Genomic DNA, 23,794 nt, shown 5'->3' on the forward strand with positions numbered 1-23,794 from the left:
GGAGGTGGGAACTATTTGAAGGAAAGAATCAAATGTATCATGCAACAATAAAGCGGATTGGCTTCAGTAGGAGTTTGTCTTGTAGCAAATTGGTACAAAAGTACATTCATCTCAAGCAACACTGTCTCCAGCTATTATTCAAACTCGGTATCTTTCCCTTTCAACCCCCCATGGTGTTATTTCATGCTGAGGTACATCTGACCCCGCACTTTAGCCAAGTAACCAGTCCCTGTGTACAAGTCTGGGTTCTGAGTTTTGGCAGCCTAGCAAACATCACAGCTAACACCAACTGGCTCCTCGCATCATGTTCACACATCCCCAACTTTCAAGCAGCGTTTACTGGATAGTGATGAGAAGCAGGAACCCTTGCTGCGTTTATGCCTTTTCCAGCCAAACCATTCAGTGGATAATTGTACCTGCTGATATTGTGGCTTGAATCAGCTAACTTGGCACAGACCAGCGATCAAATTGGTCAGGAAGACACAGGATATTTAACTACTCAGATATATGGAGAGCGGATATTGAGTGCTTAATTTTATTCCCATCCATTTACATTTTAATACTTCAAGAACTCTTAATATTTGCTCCATCTTTTTTATCATGCTGCATTTCACCGTTATACATCTTTGAAGTATTTTCGAATTGCAGTAAGCAGCCTCTAGTCCAGCCCTGGACTTCTTTCTCATATATGCCCTGAAATTGTAATTAATTTTTTATTAATTTATGGGATGTGGGCATTTATTGCCCATCACATTTTACCAGACAGTGGTGGTGAGCTGCCTTCTTGAACCATTGCAGTCCATATCGTGTAGACACATCCTCAGTGCTGTTAGGAAGGGAATTCCAGGATTCTGATCCCAGGAAGAATGGCGATATATTTCCAAGTCATGATGGTGAGTGGTTTAAAGAACTTGCAGGTGGTAGTGTTTCCATGTATCTGCTGCCCTTGTCCTTCTAGATGGTAGTGATTTTGGATTTGAAAGATGCTGTCTAAGGAGCCATGGTGAGTTCCTGCAGTGCATCTTGTCGATGGTACACATTACTGCTACTATTCGTCGAAGGTGGAGGGAGTGAATGTAGGTATAAGGGGTGCTAATCAAGCGGGTTGCTTTGTCCTGGATGGTGTTGAGCTCCTTGGGTGTTGTTGGAACTGCACACATCGAGGCAAGTGGAGATATTCCATCACACTCTGACTTGTGCCTTGTAAATGGTGGACAGGCTTTGGGGAATCAGGAGTTGAGTTATTCATGGCAGGATATATGAATGTCAAGGGGCGATGATTAGTTTTTTTTCTTGGATATGGTCACTGCCTAGCACTTCTGTGGTGCGAATATGACTTGCCACTCGTCAGTCCAAGTCTGGATATTGTCCAGGTCTTGCTGCATTGGGACATGGACTGCTTCAGTGTCTGACTCGTCGCAAATAGTGCTGAACATTGTGCAATCATCAGCGAACATCCCCACTTCTGACCTGCTGATGGAAGGAAGGTCATTGCTGAAGTTGTTTGGGCCTAGGATGCTACCCCGAGGAACTCACGTAGTAATATCCTGGAACTATGATGATTGATCTCCAACAACTACAACAATCATCCTTTGTGTTATGTATGACTCCAAACAGCAGAGGTTTATCCCCCGATTTTCAGTGACTCCAGTTTTCATAGGCACCTTGACGCCATACTTGGTCAAATACTGCCTTGATGTCAAGGGCAGTCACATCCATCTTACCTCTGGAGTTCAGTTCTTTTGTCCATGTTTGAACCAAGGCTGTAATGAGGCAGCCGGTCAATGGAGTTCCCCACTGTGGGCACCCTCGGTAAATCCGCGGGCGTGAGTACGCTGTCGGCCAAAAGGAGGATCCCACTGATGGAGAATCCAGCCTGCTGTTTTTCTCCCTACATGCCAAGGTTGTTGAAAGTAAGATATCACACTGCCCATTAACAAAAATCATTATTTTCCAAAGACTACTGAACTCCACCAATCCAGTTTTTTAACATCTAAATTTGGTATTGTTAATCACTACTTCATGATTTATCCAATCACTTTCAGACTTTGGTGCTGTCTTGCATTATGGACCTTGAGCATAGCTTCTCAACAAGCGAAAGAACGTTTAGAAAATTACCTGATAGCAATTGAAAACAGAAATGTATCCAATTTTCCCCCCAGTCCCAGCAAAGGGGCACTGAGGTCTTGTGCCTTTCTGCCCCATCAGGTTGACACCAGGTAGTTAAACACAGACCAAGGTTTGAACTTGGGATCTTCTTTTTTTTTAATAAATATTTTATTGAAAATTTTTGGTCAACCAACACAGTACATTGTGCATCCTTTACACAATATTATAACAGCACAAATAACAATGACCTATTTTATAAACAAAAAAATGAATAAATAATAAATAACAAAAATGAAAACTAGCCCTAATTGGCAACTGCCTTGTCACAAGTAACGCTCTCCAAAAATATAATTTAACAGTCCAATATATAATTATCTGTCGCAACGACCTATACATATTATACAGTATATATTAACAACCCTGAGAGTCCTTCTGGTTCCTCCTCCTCCTCCCCCCCCCCCACCACCCCCCCCCACCCCCGATTCTGGGCTGCTGCTGCTGCCTTCTTTTTTCCATTCCATCTATCTTTCTGCGAGGTATTCGACGAACGGTTGCCACCGCCTGGTGAACCCTTGAGCCGACCCCCTTAGGACGAACTTAATCCGCTCTAGCTTTATAAACCCCGCCATGTCATTTATCCAGGTCTCCACCCCCGGGGGCTTGGCTTCTTTCCACATTAGCAATATCCTGCGCCGGGCTACTAGGGACGCAAAGGCCAAAACATCGGCCTCTCTCGCCTCCTGCACTCCCGGCTCTTGTGCAACCCCAAATATAGCCAACCCCCAGCTTGGTTCGACCCGGACCCCCACTACTTTTGAAAGCACCTTTGTCACCCCCATCCAAAACCCCCGTAGTGCCGGGCATGACCAAAACATATGGGTATGATTCGCTGGGCTTCTCGAGCACCTCGCACACCTATCCTCCACCCCAAAAAATTTACTGAGCCGTGCTCCAGTCATATGTGCCCTGTGTAATACCTTAAACTGAATCAGGCTTAGCCTGGCACACAAGGACGACGAGTTTACCCTGCTTAGGGCATCTGCCCACAGCCCCTCCTCGATCTCCTCCCCCAGCTCTTCTTCCCATTTCCCTTTTAGTTCATCTACCATAGTCTCCCCTTCGTCCCTCATTTCCCTATATATATCTGACACCTTACCATCCCCCACCCATGTCTTTGAGATCACTCTGTCCTGCACCTCTTGTGTCGGGAGCTGCGGGAATTCCCTCACCTGTTGCCTCGCAAAAGCCCTCAATTGCATATACCTGAATGCATTCCCTTGGGGCAACCCATATTTCTCGGTCAGCGCTCCCAGACTCGCGAACTTCCCATCCACAAATAGATCTTTCAGTTGCGTTATTCCTGCTCTTTGCCACATTCCATATCCCCCATCCATTCCCCCCGGGGCAAACCTATGGTTGTTTCTTATCGGGGACCCCCCCAAGGCTCCAGTCTTTCCCCTATGCCGTCTCCACTGTCCCCAAATCTTCAGTGTAGCCACCACCACCGGGCTTGTGGTGTAGTTCCTCGGTGAGAACGGCAATGGGGCTGTCACCATAGCCTGTAGGCTAGTCCCCCTACAGGACGCCCTCTCTAATCTCTTCCACGCCACTCCCTCCTCCTCTCACATCCACTTACTCACCATTGAAATATTAGCGGCCCAATAATACTCACTTAGGCTCGGTAGTGCCAGCCCCCCCCTATCCCTGCTACGCTGTAAGAATCCCTTCCTCACTCTCGGGGTCTTCCCGGCCAAGACAAAATCCATGATGCTCTTTTCAAACCTTTTAAAAAAAGCCTTCGTGATCACCACCGGGAGGCACTGAAACACAAAGAGGAATCTCGGGAGGACCACCATCTTAACCGCCTGCACCCTCCCTGCCATTGACAGGGATACCATATCCCATCTCTTGAAATCTTCCTCCATCTGTTCCACCAACCGCGTTAAATTTAACCTATGCAATGTGCCCCAATTCTTAGCTATCTGGATCCTCAGGTAACGAAAGTCCCTTGTTACCTTCCTCAGCGGTAGGTCCTCTATTTCTCTACTCTGCTCCCCTGGATGCACCACAAACAACTCACTTTTCCCCATGTTCAATTTATACCCTGAAAAATCCCCAAACTCCCCAAGTATCCGCATTATTTCTGGCATCCCCTCCGCTGGGTCCGCCACGTATAGTAGCAAATCGTCCGCATACAAAGATACCCGGTGCTCTTCTCCTCCCCTAAGTACTCCCCTCCACTTCTTGGAACCCCTCAACGCTATCGCCAGGGGCTCAATCGCCAGTGCAAACAATAATGGGGACAGAGGGCATCCCTGCCTTGTCCCTCTATGGAGCCGAAAATATGCAGATCCCCGTCCATTCGTGACCACGCTCGCCACTGGGGCCCTATACAACAGCTGCACCCATCTAACATACCCCTCTCCAAAACCAAATCTCCTCAACACCTCCCACAAATAATCCCACTCCACTCTATCAAATGCTTTCTCGGCATCCATCGCCACTACTATCTCCGTTTCTCCCTCTGGTGGGGCCATCATCATTACCCCTAACAACCTCCGTATATTTGTGTTCAGCTGTCTCCCCTTCACAAACCCAGTTTGGTCCTCGTGGACCACCCCCGGGACACATTCCTCTATTCTCATTACCATTACCTTGGCCAGGACCTTGGCATCTACATTTAGGAGGGAAATAGGTCTATAGGACCCGCATTGTAGCGGGTCCTTTTCCTTCTTTAAGAGAAGCGATATCGTTGCTTCAGACATAGTCGGGGGCAGTTGTCCCCTTTCCTTTGCCTCATTAAAGGTCCTCGTCAGTACCGGGGCGAGCAAGTCCACATATTTTCTATAGAATTCGACTGGGAATCCATCCGGTCCCGGGGCCTTTCCGTCTGCATGCTCCTAATTCCTTTCACCACTTCTTCTACCTCGATCTGTGCTCCCAGTCCCACCCTTTCCTGCTCTTCCACCTTGGGAAATTCCAGCCGATCCAAGAAGCCCATCATTCTCTCCCTCCCATCCGGGGGTTGAGCTTCATATAATTTTTTATAAAATGTCTTGAACACTCCATTCACTCTCTCCGCTCCCCGCTCCATCTCTCCTTCCTCATCCCTCACTCCCCCTATTTCCCTCGCTGCTCCCCTTTTCCTCAATTGGTGTGCCAGCAACCTGCTCGCCTTCTCCCCATATTCGTACTATACACCCTGTGCCTTCCTCCATTGTGCCTCTGCAGTGCCTGTAGTCAGCAAGTCAAATTCTACATGTAGCCTTTGCCTTTCCCTGTACAGTCCCTCCTCCGGTGCTTCCGCATATTGTCTGTCCAACCTCAAAAGTTCTTGCAGCAACCGCTCCCGTTCCTTACTCTCCTGCTTCCCTTTATGTGCCCTTATTGATATCAGCTCTCCTCTAACCACCGCCTTCAACGCCTCCCAGACCACTCCCACCTGGACCTCCCCATTATCATTGAGTTCCAAGTACTTTTCAATGCACCCCCTCACCCTTAGACACACCCCCTCATCTGCCATTAGTCCCATGTCCATTCTCCTGCGCCCTCCTGTTTCCTCCCCTATCTCCAAGTCCACCCAGTGTGGAGCGTGATCCGAAATGGCTATAGCCGTATACTCCGTTCCCCTCACCTTCGGGATCAATGCCCTACCCAGCACAAAAAAGTCTATGCGCGAGTAGACTTTATGGACATAGGAGAAAAACGAGAACTCCTTACTCCTCGGTCTGCTAAATCTCCACGGGTCTACGCCTCCCATCTGCTCCATAAAATCTTTAAGCACCTTGGCTGCTGCCGGCCTCCTTCCAGTCCTGGACTTCGACCTATCCAGCCCTGGTTCCAACACCGTATTAAAATCTCCCCCCATTATCAGCTTTCCCATCTCTAGGTCCGGAATGCGTCCTAGCATCCGCCTCATAAAATTGGCATCATCCCAGTTCGGGGCATATACGTTTACCAAAACCACCGTCTCCCCCTGTAGTTTGCCACTCACCATCACGTATCTGCCCCCGTTATCCGCCACTATAGTCTTTGCCTCGAACATTACCCGCTTCCCCACTAATATAGCCACCCCCCTGTTTTTCGCATCTAGCCCCGAATGGAACACCTGCCCCACCCATCCTTTGCGCAGCCTAACCTGGTCTATCAGTTTCAGGTGCGTTTCCTGTAACATAACCACATCTGCCTTAAGTTTCTTAAGGTGTGCGAGTACCCGTGCCCTCTTTATCGGCCCGTTCAGCCCTCTCACGTTCCACGTGATCAGCCGAGTTGGGGGGCTTCCTACCCCCCCCCCTTGTCGATTAGCCATCACCTTTTTCCAGCTCCTCACCCAGTTCCCACGCAGCTGTATCTCCCCCAGGCGGTGCCCCCCCGCCCATCCTCTCCCATACCAGCTCCCCCCTCTCCCCAGCAGCAGCAAACCAGTAATTCCCCCCTCCCACCCCCCCGCTAGATCCCCCGCTAGCGTAATTACTCCCCCCATGTTGCTCCCAGAAGTCAGCAAACTCTGGCTGACCTCGGCTTCCCCCCGTGACCTCGGCTCGCACCGTGCGATGCCCCCTCCTTCCTGCTTCTCTATTCCCGCCATAATTATCATAGCGCGGGAACCAAGCCCGCGCTTCTCCCTTGGCCCCGCCCCCAATGGCCAACGCCCCATCTCCTCCACCTCCCCCCATCACCACCTGTGGGAGAGAGAAAAGTTACCACATCGCAGGATTAGTACATAAAACCCCTCTTTGCCCCCCACATTCGCCCCACCACTTTGTTCGAACGTTCTTTTTAATAACCCGCTCATTCCAGTTTTTCTTCCACAATAAAAGTCCACGCTTCATCCGCCGTCTCAAAGTAGTGGTGCCTCCCTCGATATGTGACCCACAGTCTTGCCGGTTGCAGCATTCCGAATTTTATCTTCTTTTTATGAAGCACCGCCTTGGCCCGATTAAAGCTCGCCCTCCTTCTCGCCACCTCCGCACTCCAGTCTTGATAAACGCGGATCACCGCGTTCTCCCATTTACTGCTCCGAGTTTTCTTCGCCCATCTAAGGACCATTTCTCTATCCTTAAAACGGAGGAATCTCACCACTATGGCTCTGGGAATTTCTCCTGCTCTCGGTCCTCGCGCCATCACTCGGTATGCTCCCTCCACCTCCAACGGTCCTGCCGGGGCCTCCGCTCCCATTAACGAGTGCAGCATCGTGCTCACATATGCCCCGACGTCCGCTCCCTCCACACCTTCAGGAAGACCAAGAATCCTCAGGTTGTTCCTCCTTGCGTTGTTTTCCAGTGCCTCCAACCTTTCCACACATCGTTTCTGATGTGCCTCCTGCGTCTCCGTCTTCACCACCAGGCCCTGTATATCGTCCTCATTCTCGGCTGCCTTTGCCTTCACGACCCGAAGCTCCCGCTCCTGGGTCTTTTGTTCCTCCTTTAGCCCTTCGATCGCCTGTAGTATCGGGGCCAACAGCTCTTTCTTCATTTCCTTTTTTATCTCTTCCACACAGCATTTCAAGAACTCTTGTTGTTCAGGGCCCCATGTTAAACTGCCACCTTCCGACGCCATCTTGGTTTTTGCTTGCCTTCCTTGCCGCTGTTCTAAAGGATCCACTGCAATCCGGCCACTTTCTCCTCCTTTTTTCATCCGTATCCAGGGGGGATTCCCTTCTGGTTTACCGCACAGTGTTTTTAGCCGTCAAAATTGCCGTTGGGGCTCCTATCAAGAGCCCAAAAGTCCGTTTCACAGGGAGCTGCCGAAACGTGTGACTCAGCTGGTCATCGCCGCACCCGGAAGTCCACTTGGGATCTTCTGATGTTAATCATTCCACCATTGATGGCTGTGCCTTCAGCTGCCTGGACCCTACACCCTGGAATTCCCTCTCTGCCATATTTTCCTTCTTTAAGAAACTCCTTCAAATCTACCTCTTTGTCCAAATTTATGATCATCTGACCTAATATCTCCGTTTCCATGCTGTAAACCTCTATGACACTATTAGCAACTTGGGACATTTTATTATGCTAAAGGTGCTACACATAAATGTAAGTTGTTGTTGTTCATGGTCTGTGCACTTCAGCTATTCGCTGGATAAACATGCCGAGTTGTTGAGCAAAGTCCCCTCAACATTCTCACGTATTTTTGCATTTAGTGATGGATTCGCGACAATCAATAGGCTTGCATTCATCACGCTTCATACCCTGTTTAGAACCTTAAATAATTTTCCTTCCTGATAGAAAACATTTTGCTACGACCTTGTCATTCCCTATTCCAGTAGTGGAACTGGGCAATACTGAATTATCCTGACTCAAAATGCCTCCCAAGTGACATCAAGGACTGACCTGGATGTCGATTGTTGGGATTTTCGCTGGCCTCGGTCGTGAGCAGTTCTTGTTCCTGACAACAGGAGAGATGCACCAGAGGCAGGAGATCTAGTGGGGACGGGGAAAAAGAAAATTAAAATATGAAAAGCCTACCAACTGGGGGATTTCTTTATTACATGGTGATGTTAGACTGGAGTGGTAACTTTAGAATAAAGATACGTCCTCTCACAAAAGTTGAATTGGTAATTTAATTTTCTTTTAAAAATCCAGTAAGTCCGAATCAGTAGGGCCAACACTTAAATTAATTGGTTTCCTGTATTCTACAACACAGAATAAATGAGTCAACGATGTTTCCTTGATTTAAATGGAAACTTTGATCAGGCTAGGTTTCAGCTGTCGAGACCCCAAGAATTCCCTTCCTGAATAAATCTCTCTACCTCATTTTTTTCCCTTTACAACACTCCTTACAACCTTCTGACCAAGTTTTTCGTTATCTGTCGCAATGTCGGAGTCAAATTTTGTTTGAAAACTCCGTGTGAAGCACCGTGGGACATTTTACTATGTTATATGCACTAGGTAAATGCAAATTGTTTTGTTTGCTTAGCATAGGCTTATTAAATGTTTGAGCAGTCTGGCATATGTGCCACTGTGCTTACATTAACTGTTTCTCTGCTGCTAAATGTAGAAATAAATTATGTGTTTTTAAAATTGTCCGGCCATCCTTAAATACTTGCCTACATACCGGGCTGGTTTAACACAGTGCTAAATAGCTGGATTTTAAAGCAGACAAAGTCAGGCCAGCAGCACGGTTCAATTCCCGTACCAGCCTCCCTGAACAGGCGCCGGAACGTGGTGACTAGGGGCTTTTCACAGTAACTTCACTGAAGCCTACTCGTGACAATAAGCGATTTTCATTTCATTTCATTTTCAAATATTAGTTTTAACAGCTTAAGGGACCAAAATCAATTTGAAATAGGACAACAGTTGTGAAATTTGCTGCACTGGAAAAGGAACAATATAAAGCAAAAAGAGTGATTCCAAGGGTGGAACTAGCAAATGAATGTCACTGTAGTCCCAGAGGCTGCTCCCTCTGGGGGGCGGGGGGCGCGAATGACTGGTGGTGATTTAACCTGAGGGTCACCACACCTCAGAAAAGGGGTAAGGTTGAGGAGGCAGAGCCTTCATGGATAACCTCGGCCAGTACACTGATTGAACCTGTGCTGCTGGCATCGCTCCGCATCACAAAGTAGCCATCCAGCCAACCGAGCTAACCGACCCTGATGGAACTAAGACAAACAATTGATAAACTCAGTTATAGAATGAGATTGGAAGTGGGGGGGCAGTACCTCAATGAATTATATAAAACATTCAAAAGTACAGAAAATGTAAACACCTAGTATGCTTTCAAAGGAAGTCAGTCTGGTACAAACAAAGGCACATTCTATAGAAATGGTTTTAAGCGGGGATCGACTTTCCCTCATCTTTGGCTGTTTTTATGTTGGCAGTGATTTTATTGATTTATGGGGAGGGGGCGTTGCTAGCTAAGCCAGCATTTAATGCCCATCCCTAGTTGCCCTTCAGAAGGTGGCGGTGAGCTGCCTTCTTGAATCACTGCAGTCCCTGAAGTGTAGATACATCTACTGTGCTGTTAGGGAGTTCCATGATTTTGACCCAGCGACAGTGAAGGAACAACAATATATTTCCAAGTCAGGTGGTGAATGATTTGGATGGGAACCCCCACATGGTGGGGTTCGCAGGTATCTGCTGCCCTTGTCCTTCTAGATGGTAGTATAGGCAGCACGGTAGCACAGTGGTTAGCACTGTTCCTTCACAGCACCAGGGTCCCAGGTTCGATTCCCGGCTTGGATTACTGTCTGTGCGGAGTCTGCACGGTCTCCCTGTGTCTGTGTGGGTTTCCTATGGGTGCTCTGGTTTCCTCTGCTGTTAGGTGAATTGCACATTCTGAATTCTCCCTCAGAGTATCCAAACAGGCGCCGGAATGTGGGTTTTTCCCAGTAACTTCATAGCAGTATTAATGTAAGCCTACTTGTGACAATAAAGATTATCATTAGGTGGATTGGCCATGATAAATTGCCCTTAGTGTCCAAAATTGCCCTTAGTGTTGGGTGGGGTTACTGGGTTATGGGGATAGGGTGGAGGTGTGGACCTTGGGTAGGGTGCTCTTTCCAAGAGCCGGTGCAGACTCGATGGGCCGAATGGCCTCCTTCTGCACTGTAAATTCTATGATCACATAATTATTATTAGTGATCGTCAGTTTAGGAGGTACTGCCTAAGGAACCTTGGCAAGTTCCTGCAGTGTATCTTGTCGGTGGCCCACACAACTGCCACTGTTTGTCGGTGGTGGAAGGATTAAATGTTTGTGGAAGGGGTAGCAATCAAGCGGCTGCTTTGTCCTGGATGGCATTGAGCTTCTTGAGTGTTGAGTGTGAAGTTCAGTAAATAAAATATGAGCGGGATAAATGTAAACCCCTCAGATACGAGCCTCTAAGATAATTGTATAGAAAAGGTTCATGGGGAAAAGGTCATGAATGATGGAAAAAGATGTTTATATAAAAATCTGAAAAGATAATATAGCCTGAGCACATCTAGGTTTCGCTACCTGCCATAATTTAGTATGTGCAGTTTTGAATCTGTGTAACGTGCACGGAATCAACAAACCATTTCTGACAAATGTGCCCTTTTGCACATACCTTCCTCAGTAATTACCTCTTCAATATTAGTGATTTTTAAAATTCTTTCATGAGATGTGGACATCACTGGCTGGGTCAGCAGGTATTGCCCATCCTTAATTGCTCTTTAACTGAGTGGTTTGCTCAGCCATTTCAAAGAGCAGTTATTGTGGGTAGAAATCACATGCAGGCCACATTGGGTAAGGACAGTATTTCCTTCCTTAGTGAACCAGATGGGTTGTTACAACAATCGACAATGGTTTAATGGTTAATTCCAGCCATTTTATTGAATATATTTTTATTGAATTCAAATATCACCATCTGCCATGGTGGGATTTGAACCCGGGTCCCAAGAGTGTTACTACCTTGGGTCTCTAGATTAGTCGTCACTACCTTGGGTCTCTAGATTACTCGTCCAGTGACAATACCACTATGCCACCGCCTCCCCCAAAATGTATTGTATCAGGCTGAGAATTATATACTTGACAAACACACATTAGGCAAAATTTATAGGGGACCTTGGGAGTGGGGTGGGATGAGGGTTCAGAAATTCAGAAGAGCTGGGGGGGGGGGGGGGGGGGTTTAGTGCCTTTTACCTTTCCAGTGCTTTGCAATCCTCTGTGGTGATGGTGGGGTTGGGGGGGGGGGGGGGGGGGGGGCGTGGTCACGGATGGCTATCCTATGCAGAGGTCAATTAAGGCCAATTAAGGGTCACCTTCCACTGGCATTTTACCAGCATCAGGTGGGCTCTTTCACAACCCAGTAAATCCTGGCGGTTTCTCCGCAGACGCGGGAGGCTCTTGCGACTGGGCACTATGGTACAGAGAGGCACTCGGCAGCAAGGGAAATTTTCCGCTGCGGAAATGTCCCCTCCCCCTGTATAAGCCACTACTCGCACTCCGGCGGGGCTGACTCCCATGACCTATTTACCATGGTTCCAGGACAGCATTCATTCTGCTGCTGCTTTGGGCCAAGTGCAGTTCCAACACTGCTCCTAGTGGCGCTGCTGGGACCGAAGAGCTGCCATTCCTGTAACTGACTAGGATCAGTTAACAGGCAGGACTCAACCCTTAAAAGAGCCAAAGCCCTGACACCAGGCAGTTCATTGCCTGATTAGGGGCTGTTTAGTACAGGGCTAAATCGCTGGCTTTGAAAGCAGACCAAGGCAGGCCAGCAGCACGGTTCAATTCCTGTACCAGCCTTCCCGAACAGGCGCCGGAATGTGGCGACTAGGGGCTTTTCACAGTAACTTCGTTTGAAGCCTACTTGTGACAGTAAGCGATTTTCATTTAATTTTCATTTCAATTGGGTTTGGCTTCGGCAAATGGCCACGGTAGGGTTTCCTTTGGCTTTCTCGCCTGCCGTGTGGGGCACAGTTTCCCTGACAAAATTCAGCTCATCGTGTTTAAATACAAGCAGGATCTGAGGAAGTTGTCAAATAAAACAATACAAACAGAAATTAAAGAAAATGTGGCCTGGGAGAAAGACAGAAACAGACAATTAGATATATTTTCTTAAAAATATAAATGGGACAACCTAGAGCTCATTTGATGTTGGGGAGTTTACTGTAGCTCCTGGAAACAATGTAAGATCAGTCAAAGATCAATGAAAAATAAGGCCAGCTCACATCAGACTGTAACCGTAAAAGGGGTATTTTGAATAATATTGGGTCCCACTTCTACCTGTTTCAGGCAGGAGTGGTGGAATTTTGAGTTGATGCTATGACCCTACCAGTCTCACCGACATCATTCACATGGAAGGATCAGATGCAAGAAGCGCCCATTCCCATCCCTGTTTTGAAAGGATTTTAAAAGCATTGATGGGGATTTGTCTGGGTCCCACCTTAGATTACTCTACAGCTTGCCAGATTTCGGGACTCACATTGTAATTTTATCCTCTTGCACGAATAAAAAGCAAACTTTCACAAAGTAAATTTGAATGCACAAGGAGAGCATATCTGCTATGCAGGTACCTGTTCTTTACATTGCAAACCACTGAACTGTTGTTCCGTACAGCATCCTCTTGCTCACTCAACTGTTGTATAAGCTCTCTCTTCTCAACAAGAAGCAGATCATTTTCATATGTGACCTTCATGTTCCAGGCATGTTCCTATGGGTCAGTGAAAAGAGACAGAGAGCATAATTTTTTTTTTTTTATAAATGTTTTATTGAAAATTTTTTCCCAAACAACAATTTTTCCCCTCTTACAAAGCAAACGCAACAATAACAATACAGAAATTTTAAACAATACACAAGTAACAAAACCCCTTTATCTTTGACCTAAACTAAACCCCCCCCCCCCCCCCCCCCTCCCCCTGGGTTGCTGCTGCTGGTCATCTGTCTTCCCTCTAACGTTCCCCTAGGTAGTCGAGAAATGGCTGCCACCGCCTGGTGAACCCTTGAGCCGATCCTCTCAGGGCAAACTTTATCTGCTCCAGTTTAATGAACCCCGCCATATCATTTACCCAGGCCTCCAGTCCGGGGGGTTTCGCCTCCTTCCACATGAGTAGGATCCTGCGCCGGGCTACTAGGGACGCAAAGGCCACAACGTCGGCCTCTTTCGCCTCCTGCACTCCCGGCTCTTCCGCAACTCCAAATAGAGCTAACCCCCAGCCTGGTTTGACCCGGGCCTTCACCACCCGCGAAATCACTCCCGTCACTCCCTTCCAATACCCTTCCAGTGCCGGGCATGCCCAAAACATATGTGCGTGGTTTGCCGGGCTCCCGCCACACCTCCCACATTTGTCCTCCACTCCAAAGAACCTGCTCAATCTTGCTCCCGTTATGTGTGCTCTATGTAGCACCTTAAATTGAATCAGGCTAATCCTGGCGCATGAGGAAGAGGAATTTACCCTGCTTAGGGCATCAGCCCACATACCCTCCTCTATCTCCTCCCCTAGTTCTTCTTCCCACTTTCCTTTTAGTTCGCCCACCGACTCCTCCCCCTCTTCCCTCATCTCTCGGTAAATCTCTGACACCTTGCCCTCTCCGACCCACACCCCTGAAAGCACCCTGTCCTGTATCCCCTGTGTCGGGAGCAACGGAAATTCCCTCACCTGTTGTCTAGTAAATGCCCTCACCTGCATATATCTCAAGAAATTTCCCCGGGGCAACTTATACTAGACAGAGAGCATAATTAATCACTATTTCTAAACTCAGAATTTCTAAAATAAAACATTAATGCTTGGTAGGATTACTGGTGTCAGCACTGTGAAATTAGGCAATTTTCAAACACCGTACCAGCATCAGAATCACACTGGTTAGGTACAGTGAGGGTGGGCTAGGTACCTGTACCGAGTAAAGCTCACTTTTTAAATCGGTGTCCTGGCAAGCATTCTCAGGTCCCAGGTTAAGTACATCACAGGTTAAAATAAACCCCTTTCTACTACCAGCCTGCCCCTTTCACAAATGTAAGTAAAATTAATGAGTGATTCCATAATCTATTTTGGCTAGTAGGCTCAGGTCAACTAGGAATGGCATGATAGTTTGAAAATGAACAGAGCCCTATAATACAAGAGCTGATAACAATGCTAGCTGTCCGCATTCTGTCGATTTGCTTTTGATTTAAAAGGAATTTTTTTCATGCCCCTCCTTTGAAGGTGCTGCAAAGGTACTGGGGAAGGGTTCCACACTCTCCAGTACCAGGGTTCATTTTTCTCGACAGAATGTCAACATGATACGAGCAATGGGGAAGGGCTACCTGGTTGATATTTACCCTTGTTGCCTGGTGACACTATGCCCAATTGTAATACTTTACTGCTGCTCTGGCGGAGGTCAGCACAGCTCACAGACCTTAGGTTGGCTTTCCTGATGTCTGTCGCTGAGTCAGACAACTGAGAATTGGATGGACTGAACCAATACCTTTCAATTGCACAAAGAAAGGCTTATCATGCAGCTCGGATGTCTCAGTGTTTCATCACCAATTGGTTTTAAAACGCAGTCATTGTGGTTTTGTACACAAATATGGCAGCCGATTGCACCCAGAAAACTCGGATAAAACAGCGCATGAGATGAAAGACCAGTTAATCTGTATTTTGGCTTTGTGAAGAAGAAATGCTAGCCAGTAGAATTCGGTACTCTTCTTTAACTTTAGATAAAGTCTCATTCTAACTCAATATGTGAAGGATAGCACCTATGACAATACAGTTCTCCCTCTGTCTGCACTAGAATGTTGAACTCGATATTCACACAAGTATGGAGCTGGGCTTGAACACAAACTCTGAAACACAATTGAGTGGACTCACTTTATCCATCAGGTTTTTCATCAATTTAATCTCACTTTCCAGATGTTTTATTTTACCATCCCGCAGCATCACTTCACGGATAAAGATCTCTTTAGCTTTGCGCAGCTTCTGTTTGTGTCTCATCTGTTTCTCATTATACAATCTGTAAGACAGAGAAACAAATCTTGCAATTATTTAGCATCTTTCCTGCCCACAGGATGTCAGAGCCAATGATATCTCGTAACTGGAAATGATTTTGTGTGATATACCAGGTTTTTTCTTCTGCACTTCTTTTGTTAACCTGAACAAATTTCACTGGAGGTTTTTTAAAACGGCGCTTGCTAAGGCCTTGCTTCAAAAAGATGAGGTTGTTGGCTTAGACAATACTTTCTTATTCCCGTGCCCTGTCCGTCATCTCTGCAACAAAATATTATGGAGGAATGTGCGGAGCTAAATGGCCTACTCCTACGCCCCTCAGTTTCTATGTTGAGATGTGGTTACCATTTAAAAATATGCAAACACAACAGCTAATTTGCTCAATGCCAGCATGACAAATAGCAACTACACAGCGACCAGATAACATGTCTAAGTGGTGTTGTCCAGGCCACCTGCACTAGTATCAAGGCTGAAATTTAAGAAAATAATAGTAAAGAAGTACCTAATCCAGGAGACATGGAAACCGTGCAACTAATGCTGTTCAAGTATATTTACTTTGAAATCCTCTTTACTGTACAATGCTGATTTGAAGCAAAGCCCTGGCTGATAGGCCAATTCTCAGTGTTTTTAATTGAGTACATTCACTCGATCCAAGGATGTTCGAGTCTCTAAATACCTGCCTGCTTTCTCTCATTGGACAGTGTTGAATCCGTGGTAGGCAGAACGCACAGACAAAGTAGAAATTACAGAACAAGGTTTATTTTGATACAATTACAATATTCCTCCACTCCCCTAAAGGGTGTCCTTCCCCGACCTGTAGCTAGGCCGGGGTTTTTGTACAACTGGGGTTCTCCTTGTAAAGGGGATACTCCGCCCCTTAAACGGGGACACCTGTCTGTCTTAAAGGGGAAGTTCATATTGCGGGGAAGTCATGGGAAATCATCTAGTCTTGATCCCGGGGCCTACATTTGGGTTATTACATCCCCCCCCCCACGATGTCCAGAGCAACGTCCACATCCATGGGTAAGTGCGCCGTGCCTTTTGAATGTTCCGCCTGTGGACGGCGTGCTGGCGTCAACCTCGCGGTGTCAGGAGGCGTATATCGGACCGGGGAGTGGTGTTTACGTGACGAGCGCCTGGGCGGAGCGGCTGCCGGGGCTGGCACGGGCACCTCCAGTGGTGGCAGAATGTCCATCTCGGTTTCCGAGTCAGAGCTAGGCGATTCTTTGTCCGGCATCTCAGTGTCCTCAGAAATCACCGCTAAATCCTCGGAAAACGGTGCAGCCGGGGCTGTTGGGTGCTAAAAGTGTTGTCCGAGCAGTGGTGAAAATGAAATGTCTGAATCAACGGCCTATACGGCGGGAGTATCCGATATGCGGTTTTGGAGATTAGACTCGCAGTCCTGTGGCCATATTCGGTAAGAAACCGGACTTGTTTACGGCAACACCACGCTGGAATCCAAACCACCCCTCCGCCTAAGTTCCGGATGTGTCCTGTGTCTCCCGGTGTGAACTCGCGTAGTGGCCTGTGGCGACATGTGTCTGCCTCAATTTGGTCCGGAACGTGGCGGACCTTTCCACTAATATCTGGAAGAACGAAACTCAAGTGGGTGCGGAGGCAGCAACCCAGCAACACCTCAGTTGGCACGATGCCCGTTCTGGCATGTGGGGTTGTCCGGTAGCAGAATAAAAACCTTGCGAAGCGGGTCTCCCAGGATCCCGATGTCTGTTTTTTCATGCCAAGCTTAAAGGTTTGCACTGCCCGCTCGGCCACCCATTCAAAGCTGGGTGATATGGGGTGGTCCTCACGTGACGGATCCCATTGGCAGACATGAATGCCGCAAATTTCACACTCTTAAACGCCATACCAGTGTCCGATACAAGCGCCTTGGGGATGCCGTGCATGCTGAAAATGTGCCTGAGTTTCTCTATGGTGGACAGGGCCATCGTCGTCTGTACATTGAGGACCTCCATCACTTTGAGTGGGCATCGATGAGGACGAGGAACTTGCTCCTTAAAAGGGGCCCGCAATAGGGCGGCATGTGGTGCATTGGTTAGCACTGGGACTATGGCGCTGAGGACCCAGGTTCGAATCCTGGCTGGCCCTGGGTCACTGTCCGTGTGGAGTTTGCACATTCTCCCCGTTTCACCCTGGGTTTCACCCTCACAACCCTAAGATGTGCAGGGTAGGTGGATTGGCCAGGCTAAATTGCCCCTTAATCGGGGAAAAAAAAATAATTGGATGCTCTAAATTTATTTTAAAAAAGAAAGGGGCCCACAAAGTCTATATAAGAGGTGAGGCGACGGACGGCCTGTTCATTCCCACGGATGTAGCGGGGTTGCAGGAGGCAACTTTTGGTGTGCCTGACACTGGAGGAAATGCTGGGCCACCAAGCATCGATACCAGGCCACAAAAAGTAGAATTGAGCTAACATATGCATTTTGGACACACCAGGGTGACCATTGTGGAGGTCTGTCAGGAGCGGGACGCCTCCACATTCAGGGGCCACCATGCGGGTCCTCCAAAGGAGCATGCTGTCCTCTATGCTAAGCTCCTACATCTTTGTGGCGTAGGCCTTTAGGTCCTGCGGTACAGCCCTGTGTTGAGTCCCATACTGGACCATGTGACGGACGCGGGATAGCTGACAGTCAGTCTGGGTCCACCGGCTGCTGTAGTAGGCCTGGTCAGCAGGGACAGACGACTTAACGCATCAGCGTGGGGAATCTTGGTCCTGGAGCGGTGCTCCAACACAGTCATATGCTGCGAACAGCAATGCCCATCGCTGGATGCGGGCGGAAGCAATGGGAGGAATCGTCTTTATCCTCCTTGAAGAGCCTGGAAGGAGCTTGTGGTCTGTGAGAACCCATAGGCATATTGATGGAATTTCTTTACCCCAAATACGACAGCCAAACCAAACCCTCCTTCTCGATCTGGGTACACCGCTTCTCTGCGTGGGTCAACGTTCTTGAGGCAAAGACGATGGGACATTCAGATCTATTGTCCATTTCAGGCCACAACGCCCACAAGCCATCCTGGAATACCAATGGAAACCTCGACAGACCTCCCTCAGGGCTATGTGGGTACATGCGGCACACCCGCTGCCAACCTAACCACAAGAGGCATAGCCAGTCAGACGCCCAACAAGCTTGGATCGGTCCGGTGGACCATCATCAGCAGACTGTTGACCAGACTCGACTGGAACCGGTGAAGTGTCCGCGATTGCCAATGTCGCGCTGGTGTCCGACAGGGCCAGCGTTTTAAGGCCAGACTGAATGCTGTTGAACGTATGGCGACTGACTGCTGACACTGCTTCCCCAGTGTCGAGTTCCATGCAGATTGGGTGTCCATTAATCCACAGGGAGATTCGGATGGGCGCTACTCTTGGCGCAGCCACAAAGTGCAACTGCTGGTAGGTGCTATCCACATCTTCCACGTAGTAAGCCCCGTCACGTGGGGGGGTGGTTGCGTCTAGAGCGTCGGCGGGTGGGTAGATCCTCATGGGGTCTCTTGATTAATAAGGGGATCAGGGGTTATGGGGAGAAGGCAGGAGAATGGTGATGAGAAAATATCAGCCATGATTGAATGGCGGAGCAGACTCGATGCGCCGAGTGGCCTAATTCTGCTCCTATGGTTTATGGGCCTCCTGTCTCTCTGTTTTCTGCAGCCTGTTGCGGCCCACGCTGGCTGGCGGTCATATTCTTGTTCCTCCTGGCTGGGAGCGTCCCTGGCCTCTATTACGGCAGTCTGTGATTCTCAGGTAGATGTCCCTTTGTGAGGAGCCAGCCTCCTCAGGTCTAGCCATGTGTGATAGGTGCTTGTGATGGCGTCCCAGACTGAGCACTGTCAGTCACTGGAGTTCCTGGACCCCTCATTCGGCGCTTTGTCTGGAGATAGCTGTCGTCACAGCGCATTGCAGGTCCAGGTCATCCTCAGCTAGTAATTTCTGTTGCGCGCCCGCATCGTGGAGTCCACACACCAAGCAGCCCTTCGAGTGTCTCATTCAGTGTCACTCCGAATACGTAAGTCTCAGCCAGTTTTCGGAGGCGGGCTAGGCATCACCAGTATGATCATTTGTTCCACAAAAATTGTCCATGCGTTCAACATATTGCCCCCAATCATCTGTACCTGCATCAAAAGGTTCCAGCTTTCCTATGAGTGGCATTTCAGTGGTTAGTAGTGGGGCCTGCCGAAGCCTAGATGAGGTGGGTGCGCGCATAGCAAACAGTGTCGACAGCAGCTCCACGGAATCCTCGTCGCCATTGTTGAATCCGCGGTAGGCAGAACGTATAGACTGAAGTAGAAATTACAGAACAAGATTTGTTTCGATACAATTACAATGCTCCTCCATTCCCCAAAGGGTCGCCTTCCCTGAACTGCAACTAGGCCGGCGTTTTAATACAACCGGGGCTCTCCTTGTAAAGGGGAAGGAAACTTACAGGGGAAGGCCTGCCTATCTTAAAAGGGAAGTTCATATTCCAGGGAGGCCACAGGAAATCGTACAGTCCTGATCCCGGGACCTCCTGGATCTCTCCCTCAATGCCAGCAAAACTAAAGAGCCGAGGTGGAGATGGTTAGCAGTTTCAAATTCCTAGGGGTGCACATCTCCAAAAATCTGTCCTGGTCCATCCACGTCGACGCTACCACCAAGAAAGCACAACAGCACCTATACTTCCTCAGGAAATTCGGCATGTCCACATTAACCCTTACCAACTTTTACATATGCACCATAGAAAGCATCCTATCGGGCTGCATCACAGCCTGGTATGGCAACTGCTTGGCCCAGGACCGCAAGAAACTTCAGAGAGTCGTGAACACTGCCCAGTCCATCACACGAACCTGCCTCCCATCCATTGACTCCATCTACACCTCCCGCTGCCTGAGGAAAGCGAGCAGCATAATCAAAGATCCCTCCCACCCGGCTTACTCACTCTTCCAACTTCTTCCATCGGGCAGGAGATACAGAAGTCTGAGAACACGCACGAACAGACTCAAAAACAGCTTCTTCCCCACTGTCACCAGACTCCTAAATGACCCTCTTGTGGACTGACCTCATTAACACTACACCCTGTATGCTTCATCCGATGCCAGTGCTTATGTAGTTACATTGTATACCTTGTGTTGCCCTATTATGTATTTTCTTTTATTTCCTTTTCATGTATTTAATGATCTGTTGAGCTGCTCGCAGAAAAATACTTTTCACTGTACCTCGGTACACGTGACAATAAACAAATCCAATCCAATCCAATCCATTGGGGTTATAACAGACAGGAAAAGCAACTCACTTCAAAAGTAAGAATTACTGGTGCAGTTGCTGCAAAGGAGACCGACAACATTTACACTCTTTCAGTTGGGTCAATCTGGACAAATGGAATGTCTAAACTTTCCTGTAAGATACGAGATGCTAAGGCCAGGTTCATTCCCATTAGCTCCTTATCCCTCCCGATCACTTCTGACGAATTGTCCATTCACTTGCCTGATTTGTGAATCCAATTGCTGAAGCATGTTCTGCAGCTCTTCCTTAAGTTTCTCTGTCTCTTGTTTGTGGGTACAAATTTCATCCATCAGACTCTTATTAGTCTTTTCTTTACAGAGACTCTAGATAGAGAATAGTTTATATTAGCTCTGGAAAGTCACAAACCAACAACTTTATAGACAAATCCTGTATGACATCAAATAATCAGTCTTCATTTTAAAAAATACAGTGGGCGGGATTTTCCGCACGCCCATACGGCATGTTTCGCAGCGGCAGAGGCGGCCCACATTCTGGTCCCACCACTGTCAATGGAGTTTCCTGGTGTATGCGCTCCCCATCACCAGGAAACCCCATAACAGGATTTGCAGTCAGTGGAACCAGAAGATGCCACCAGTGGAACCAGAAAATTCCAGCCAGCGTGTCTGACATTTCACGGGCAGTGTTCGCCCTTCCAGTGGCCAGGAAGTTGAGGACAACCCTACACTGGCTGTTTATGGGAGCCCAACCTGATTTTGTGTAGTGTGCTATGAACTGCCTGTTGTTTGGGCTGTCTTCCCTTTAAGGGAACTCCAAAAGTGGCTGGCCAATTGGAGGGTTGGCAGCTATTCAGTCCCAGCAGTGTCTCTGACAGCATTGGTGTCTGCTGGGAGAGAAACTAGGCAGGACCAGCAAAGATATGGAGGAGGCCTGGAACCCAGGTAAATGGGATTGGGCTCGCCAGGTGCAGTCAAGCAGGCCAACTGAGGTGAGTGCTTGGTGAGAGCAGTGTCCTGTTGCTGAAGGGCAGCCCTTGCTGTCAGAGTGCCCGATCAGAAGGTCCCACCACCCACCCACCATGAACCTGTAGAGGCCAGCAAGGTAGACCTGCAGTCACCCCCAGTAAAATACCAGCAATAGTGAAAAACGGCCCTTCATTGATCACTTAAGGCTTTAATTAGGTTCTGGTCAGGTTTGGGGGGTCTGGCCTTCAGCCACCAGGGCAACAGGAAGGTGATGGGCGATTCCACTCAATTGTCCATCCTCCTCACCCCTCAGCATACTCCTAACTGATGTTACTCATTATTCTGCAGTGTTGTCTAGACACCCTCTTGTGGTACGACCTAATTGTATGAGGTGACTCCTCTCTCATGTTTTCTCCGGATTGGGAATCTTGCTGCGGGGGTGGGAGTTATGAGGACAGCGAAAGATACAGCTTGGATCATGTGATGAACAAACTGGCTTGTTTTCAAAGGAATGCCTGTAATATCATCCAGGATTCCTCCTTCTGAGTGCTGTCCACAGACCCTGCTGGGCAGTCCATGCACGCAAAGACTTGGTGAGGACCTGATCAGGCTCAGAAGTGACATCACAGTGAACAGCTTGCTAGCACCCACTGCTTAGACTCACACATGATGCATGGCTGGATCAGATACCCGAGGAGTAATCATGGAACTGCAGCCCAGTCAATGTCAATGTCTTCTGATGAATTGGAGACAACATTCATAAAAGATCTATTTCCATGGATAATGTCATTGAGTGTCACTAGGTTGTACTTCGGCCTTCAGTTGCCTACCTCCGCAATCAAGGCTTCCTTTTCCTCTTCTAGAACTTGTAGCCGTGAATGCAGTTGCTGCATTTGCTGCTCCAGGTCACATTTACCCCGTGATAAGCACCCTTCTTTTTCTAGCATTGATTTGATTTGTTTCTGGAGCTCCCCCGAGTTCTGATCTGAAAGTTTCCTAATAAGATAGAGATGGAGAATTAGAGGCATCGCACCCTGTCTGTAGGTCCCTGTTATTTATGGGAAAGGCACAAACGACACTTGGTAAGAGAGTTCATTGGAGCTTGAAGGGTCAGTGATCATGTAAATGATTAAGAGAGAGGTGACTACGGGCAGAGGGGAGGCTGAAGGTTTCCTCGAGGAGTAGAATGGGGGAGCATTCCTGCTGGAAAAGACACTTGCCTTGTACAGCCACCAGCTTCCTACCACTTCTGTTTCCTCACTCCCGTGCAGCAATTTTAAAATTAAATCACATTCCCAATTGCACAGTGGAAACCCCATATAATGATATGGATGAAAAATCCTGCTTCTCCACAGTTGGACACTAGATGTCATAAAAATGGGAACAAGTGCATGTGCAGTGAGTTGGGGTCATGTGCCCATCTGATTCATTTTTAAACCACTTCCCACGCCCCAACTCCCTCCCACCTGCTGTGTACGGAGCTGGATGCGGGGGTGGGGGCTGGATTTTTCACTTAAATTATTTCGTAGTAGTGTCTGAAAAGGTACCTATGAAATTTAGTTTGGTATATTGAACTCTAATCCAATTAAAGGGGGCATTTACACTTGCTCAAATAGGCACTTTGTTAAAATCCTGGATAATGTTGCCATGTTCTGGAACAAGCATAAGTTCAGCTTTGCATGTTTCCCTTGTAGCTTTGAGCCTTTTGCCCTAGAGTCTATGTGGGATTTCTATTTTTTTCTTTAAAGTGGCAATTCATGTTTCCACTGGCCCTGATCCCCCCTCCATTACCTCACCAAAAGGACATTTCTTCACGCGAGTCCAGAAAGGAAGTTCTGACCAGGAGGACAGCGGCCAAGCTCAATTCTGTCCCACATTGATGGCCAGAACATGGATCAGCAAGAAGTCAGTGAATTGTGACCAGAAGCAGCAGCCATGGGCAATTTTCTCATCAATGGCCTGGTTATACAGAGGCCGTTGTGTCGCTGCATCTGCTGTCCTGAATCTCCCTACCCTCATCCTAATCAGGTCTTCAGTGACCAACTCTTGTCCTGTAAAATACAGAGGCACATAGTGCGTTTATATTCAACCACTAGGTGATGGTGGTGGGT

General features: G+C 48.0%; 1 protein-coding gene across 5 annotated transcripts in view; it reads right to left on the reverse strand.

Moving 5' to 3' along the window:
* Nucleotides 1–23,794, reverse strand: part of ccdc30 (coiled-coil domain containing 30) — a 198,045-nt gene that overhangs the window by 23,469 nt on the left and 150,782 nt on the right. For 4 of the 5 annotated variants that reach the window (XM_072478351.1, XM_072478352.1, XM_072478353.1 and 1 more), the window contains 5 exons: nt 22,514–22,679; nt 20,962–21,083; nt 15,354–15,495; nt 13,083–13,219; nt 8,439–8,528 (listed from right to left, as the gene is read on the reverse strand). In XM_072478351.1, the coding sequence (XP_072334452.1) occupies nt 8,439–8,528; nt 13,083–13,219; nt 15,354–15,495; nt 20,962–21,083; nt 22,514–22,679 (657 nt within the window). The remainder of the gene's footprint in view (nt 1–8,438; nt 8,529–13,082; nt 13,220–15,353; nt 15,496–20,961; nt 21,084–22,513; nt 22,680–23,794) is intronic. The other variant, XM_072478354.1, reaches the window with a different exon arrangement.

Source organism: Scyliorhinus torazame, chromosome 16, assembly GCF_047496885.1.
Source record: "Scyliorhinus torazame isolate Kashiwa2021f chromosome 16, sScyTor2.1, whole genome shotgun sequence".
NCBI lineage: Eukaryota > Metazoa > Chordata > Chondrichthyes > Carcharhiniformes > Scyliorhinidae > Scyliorhinus > Scyliorhinus torazame.